Below are 6,000 nucleotides of genomic sequence, written 5' to 3'. Positions count from 1 at the left end.
GATGTGAACACACATGCCTTACCCTGTTGCCCCTTCTCTTGGGACATGTTTCACCCTCACCTGGGCATCTGTGCAAGCCGTCCTCCACTCCGTTTCATCTGTAATTGTCTAACTGTTGAGTCTGAGCTTCACAGAAACCTCCAGGGTGGTTAGTTTTCCCAGCACTTATCACATCTAGACACTGAGTATGTTTTGCCACCATTATTCCCTTTTAATTCTTAGGACCCTATGAAGCAGGTGAAGATCACGCCAATATACTGAGGAAAAAAAACTGAAAAGGAAGCAGTTTGCCTAAGGTCTGCTAATGAGTGAGAGAGCTAACAAGTTCTCCTCAAGAAATCTATTCGAGACAGAATGGACTTTTTACTTTTTCCCTGGAAGTGTAAGATCTCCTTAAACCTAATTTTCCTACAGGTGACTTCTGGACCCATCTCCCTGCTTGCTCCTACCACCCACCCACCTGCACTCTTGGCCTCATCTGAATTTAAGCAGCCGCCGTAAAACCAAGATGAACACTGGGTGTGTAGGACAAAAAAAAAAAAAAAAGAGAGAACTTTTGGTTGATACCGGGTTACCTCCTCCTCTCCTGGTCTGACTAGTTTAAGAAAGTGAGTTCGGAAGACTTTTCTGTATCTTCGCTGTGTGGTCCAGCAGACACCATGCTCAGGGGTGGCCCCACACGACAGGACAGGAGACGGTGGAGAACAGTTGTTCAACAGGAGCTGAACAGACAGAGCAAGGCAGGGGAGAGGATCGACACCAAAGGGCAGATAGAAAAGAAGAGTCTCTTCCCAGTGTTTCCATAGGTCACTAGAAACACCTAATCTCTTCTGGGAGAGAGCATTCCCAGGGAATAAACTGAGATATTTACAAGTAAAATTCACCTCTCACTTGGCTTTTGCTCTGAAAAGCCACCAGCTTTCATCAACTAGGGGACATCCCTGGCGGCTACGGCAGTAAAGCGTCTGCCTACAATGCGGGAGACCGCGTTCAGTCCCTGGGTTGGGAAGATCTCCTGGAGAAGGAAATGGCCACCCACTCCAGTAGTCTTGTCTGGAAAATCCCAGGGATGGTGGAACCTGCTAGGCTCCAGTCCATGGGGTCACAAAGAGTCAGACACGACTGAGCGACTTCACTTTCTTTCATTTTTCATCAACTAGAAAGAGGTAGCAAGATGATACTGATGAACTTAAAGGAAAGAGGCCACAGTCCATATTCCGCAGGAAGATTCCTTTATAACGGCGAATTTAATCATACACAGTACTAGAGCAGGCCTCAGTCACTGGGCCACAGGAGGCGGGAAGGAAGCAGGCCTGAGAGGGACCAACACATTTCCAGGGCTCACATCACAGTGACACGCCAAGAGTGACCACCACGTACCTCCCTGAAGCTTGGCCCACCCCCCAGTTCAGTCAAGAACTGTGTCACTTCAAATTCTTCATTTTTGGCCATTGACGATAAAATCCACCATGATGACAGTATTTCAGCACAACGGTCTCTTTCCAGTCACGACAGATATAGATGTCCCAGCTCTTGAGAAACAAAAGTTCATGTGACTTCTCTCGCCAGGACTGGAGAATTTTTTCGTAATGATCCGCTGAAATGTTTGTATATACTTTGAAAAAACCACTAACAGTCCGTTCTGTGCTCTGTTTCCCTGGAAGATTTCTCATGACCACCCCTCCAACAGCTCAAGGGGTCGTGTGTCTGGGAATAAAGAATTAAGACACTTCAAAATAAGCAAGAACCCTAGTGCAACACTCAGTAGATGGGGGGCTCGCGGGGGCTGGGAGGGGAGGGTGGGAGCAGGTGCTCCGCTGCGGGGCGGGAAAGCCAAGTGGTGGAGCGAATGGAAGCATCGACAAGCAGGGAACACTGCTGGGGAAGGCCGTCTCCTCCCGTGCCCAGCCCCGCTCGAGGGCCATCACGCCACCTGTGCTTGGGGACTCCTTGGGTCCGGGGACCCTACCACACCCTCCACCCGTCCGTGACCTGCACGCGAAGCTGGGTGGTCTCTGAAACAGGCCAAGGCCAGGGATTGGGATCTGACTCTGGAGGGCCCAGGGAGCTCCCCCGCAGGCCACCCCCAGCAGAAGGTCCCTGGGAAGCTCCTACCCTGGCAGCCGAGGGGCACGAAGGCTTCGAAGGCTCTGAGAGAAGCGGCAGAGGGAGGCTAGCGGTGCAGTGGCCTTGGGACCTGGCTCGGTTTCGTGGGGAGAAGACCTGCTGCCCGCTGCCCCCAGATCCCTGCTGGGGATGGACCGCGTGGGTGTTCACGGCCAGCGGCAGCCTGAATGTGCTCCACGTTCCTCTCGTATGTATATACGGGTGTGCATGTGTGTGTATATATATATATTTACGTACTTATTTTTAACTGAAATAAAATGCACTGGATTAGAGTTCATTCCCCTTTGCTCTAAGCTGCTTGGGCCGCCTGCCCCGGCGGGGTTCACACCTTCGGGCCCACCGCCCGGCTCGCCCCGGCTCGCTGTCTGTAGCCCCCCACCCACCACCCCACAGTGGGAAAGGGGCCCCCGGGACGAGGAGAGAGGACACACACCGCCACAGGTGACCAGGAGGAGGGCCTACCTCAACGCGACCTCATTTCTAACCCTGAGAACCTAAGGAATTGTGAAGGACTCGGAGAGGGAGCTGGGGTTAAAGGTCACCGGGCTTTTTATTGCAGTTAAAGCAGACTCGGACAGGATGGTCCCAGCCTCGCGAGGGGACAGCCCGGCGGTCGTGGGAACACTCGTCGCAGAAGCCCTGTCCGCAGGCCCGGCAGTGGTGCTTCGAGAGCTTGACGCTGAACTCCTTCCGGCAGCTGTGGCAGTGCAGGATCTCGTGGTCTGGGACCCAGTAGGCCGGCCTGGCCGCATCCTTCACCAGACCTGCGTCACGGAAGGGGCCATGACGGGCGGCACACGCGGGACCCAGCACCCCAAATCCCACCAGGCGAGACGCCAGTGGCAGACACTTCACTGGCTCACAGTCTTAGCGCGCACACATCACCCCCTCCACCAGGGCTCCCTCACCCCCTACCATGCAGGTCAGGATGTCTGGCACTGATATGTGCCTATCTATTACATTCTCCAGGTGAGCCTAAACTACGGCTGAATTAAGAACCACCGGGGCAATGGTGAAGTTCGGGCTTTGGCTTCATCCCAGTTCCACTGAGCCTGAGTCAGTTAGCTGTGGGATTGACAGGTTCCTTAGAATCTCAGGGCCTTGGGTTTACTCATCTGTAACAACCCACCTTCAAAAGCAGTTACAAGATTACAAGAAATAAAGTATCTGATGAGCTGGGACCCAACAGCCAGTGAGTGCTCAGCAGAGTGCCTGTTAAGCACAGTTGGCAGGTTCTGCCAAGGGCGGCCCCTGCCCCTCCTGGTCACCTGACAGCGGATGCAACCTGAGCCTCCAGGATGGATCAATCCATCTATTTCTACACTCTCAAGTCAAAAGCTTGTCATCAGCTCATTCTGTGAGCCACGGTGATTAAATCTGATCCAAGCAATTGTCATCACAGCCACCCAGGAGCCCTTGGTCTCTCCCCTATGAAGGGCTGGAATGCCCCAGGCCCAGTCATCTCTGCCTAAGCCCTCCACACACTGGCAGGTTTCCCTTCGTCTCCCTCTTCCCCTCCTGGTTATAAGCCCATCTCCTCACATCAGGTGAGTGGCTCTCTTAAATCTTAAAGGAATAACAGCTTGGCTGGTGTGGCAGATTGAGGCCCTGCCTCCTCTCTCAAATCTAGACAGGTTCTGTGACTACAGCAGACTCTAGTGGAAGAGTTAGTTTCCAGGTCCAGGCCTGTCTCAGAGTAAGGAGACACTAGCACTGGAGAAAACACGTGCAGAGACGTGGGGAATACAGGGAATGGGGGGTGAGGGGGAAGTTCTCCTGAGCCCAGCCTTCAAGACATCCCTGCCAGGCTAGCCAGCATGTGAGGTTGGCTTGGGCCCCCCAAGATCCATCCAGCTGCCATACTGGAAAATCCAGCAATAATTCCCGGCAATGCCACTTAGAGAAGAACACTTGCCTTTCCTGTTGAGACGTGACTGTTTTAAGCCTTTCCACTTTCAGGTGGTTTATTACGCAGCAATAGATGGCCTAAGAGGACGGTCTCCAGGAATAGACATGAAACCACCAAGGTATTCAGCATGAAGCAGGGAAAGTAAATTCTCAGTCGCGTCCTTGCTGCCCAACTCAATCCAGGTCAGCAGGCTGACAAAACGACAGCCCAAGGCACGGCACTCCGCGAGCCCTCGCCCACGTACACCGCACCCGAGAGGCACTGCCAGGCCCACCTAGTGGTATGTCGATGGCTGTCACCACGGCTCCTAAAGTGTTCTGCACGGCCTCGCCCACCTTCCGAGCGATCAGCGTCCCACCTTCGTCGTCCCCCTGTGCCTCAGTGACATCTGCAGACAATGGTGAAGGAAATGCCATCACCTCCGAGTCATTCCCCAAATGAAAAATTCTAGATGCTTCTCCCAGGGCACCCTGTGCCATTCTGCAAGGGTGGCAAGGGTCTGGGCTGTGGGCACCCACACCACAGCCAGTGAGGTCTGCCACTCCTTTACCTCAGGCCTCTGGAGCTATTTTATAACCTTCCTTTACAGCGGGCCAGGAGCATGACCTAGAACCTCCTCCAGGAGAAGACTCAGCCTAAGCCTATGGTAAACATAGGACAGCTTCAACCCTTCCCCACCCAAGGAACAGCACCCCCAGGACCCAGTTAACAAAGAGCTTAGAGGATGCCTGGGCAAGACTAGGGGAGCGACTGCTCTCACAGTGAGGCGGGGAGGAAGAGGGTTGGGCAGGTGAGAGTCCCATTCCCAACACCCAGTGCCAAGGAGAGGGTCCCCCTCCACCTTGCGGCTCCTGGGCCCCACGTTACCTAACTGGGAATTCCTGGCTTCATAGCAGTTGTCACACACCCGCACGGGCGCAGGGCCCCAGCCCCGCTCGGGCACCGGCCGGGTCTTGGATGAACAGCTGTCACAGAAGCCCTCCCCACAGGCCCGGCAGTGATGCTTGGTGTCGTTATCTTTAAAGGACGTAGCGCATTTGTTGCAGCTCTGGTCCAAGCCCAAAACAAACAGAGAGGCAGGCGTCATTCATGTCTGCTCAGCTGAGAAAGTCAACCCGGGGAGCCTTCAGGGTCATCTGAGGACGGCAGGGCCCTGATGGTCCCAACAGAGGGGACCTAAGAGCTCCAGCCACATGGAACCCCCTACTGAAGCACAGCTGTGATCAACACTTCCTTCCAAGAAGTGCTGGAAAGGCACCTCACACCCACCTGGCCGAGTCACAGGGATCTCAGGAAGGACTATGTAATTTCAGCCATAAAAGCAACGAGGATTCATGTCTTTCACGGCTTCTCATGAGCCTCTGGGACGCTGAGGAGAACAGGTCTCCTGTCACAAGCATTTGGGCCAAATCTGAGGGCTCCCTTGATGTGGGAGCCGTGAGGTTTGTGTATCAAGCTGGGGGTGACCCTAAATGACCTCTAAAGGCTCCCTTTCCTCCACAGTCTATAGGTATGACCTCAGACATTTGACCAGTAACAACTGGCTCTAGTGGGAAAGTAAACTAAAATCTACCACAACGGAAACACTCAGAAAATAACAGGGGAAATCAGCGGACACGCTTTCCAACACTCTGGAAGCTCATCTGGCTGGGAGAGAGACTCTAAGCCTTCCTCGCAAAACAAGCTAAGGGCAGGGCGAAGCAACACAAGGAGCAAAGGCCGTGCCAGGGACCCAGGGCATCCTGCCGCCATACCAGGATCTGGGAGTTGGGCCTCCAGTAGGCAGGGGCAATCTGGTCTGTCAGCCAGGACGTCACAGCCTTGGTGGGCCCGAGGCTGAGCTCAGACACCGACTGAGCCATGAAGTTCATCCCATCCAGGAGGCGCTGGGCAGCGTTGTTGTTGTCCTTCAAAAATCCATCGGTCTGAAAGGAAAACGCAGGCTCCCATCACGTTCTGAGTGA

The 6,000-nt window shown here is 54.1% G+C and overlaps 1 protein-coding gene across 2 annotated transcripts in view; it reads right to left on the bottom strand.

Annotated features, from left to right (window-relative positions):
• Positions 1–1,310: 1,310 nt before the first annotated feature.
• ZFYVE1 (zinc finger FYVE-type containing 1) overlaps positions 1,311–6,000 on the bottom strand; it is a 42,809-nt gene continuing 38,119 nt past the window's right edge. For both annotated transcript variants that reach the window (XM_068964375.1, XM_068964376.1), the window contains exons 8-11: positions 5,791–5,961; positions 4,904–5,084; positions 4,311–4,424; positions 1,311–2,891 (exon numbers count right to left, since the gene is read on the bottom strand). In XM_068964375.1, the coding sequence (XP_068820476.1) occupies positions 2,659–2,891; positions 4,311–4,424; positions 4,904–5,084; positions 5,791–5,961 (699 nt within the window). In that variant the 3' untranslated portion in view covers positions 1,311–2,658. The remainder of the gene's footprint in view (positions 2,892–4,310; positions 4,425–4,903; positions 5,085–5,790; positions 5,962–6,000) is intronic.

This window comes from Capricornis sumatraensis, chromosome 2, assembly GCF_032405125.1.
Source record: "Capricornis sumatraensis isolate serow.1 chromosome 2, serow.2, whole genome shotgun sequence".
Classification (NCBI taxonomy): Eukaryota; Metazoa; Chordata; class Mammalia; order Artiodactyla; family Bovidae; genus Capricornis; species Capricornis sumatraensis.
The sequence above is the reverse complement of the archived record's forward strand: the minus strand, read 5'-3'. Positions and strand labels throughout refer to the sequence as shown.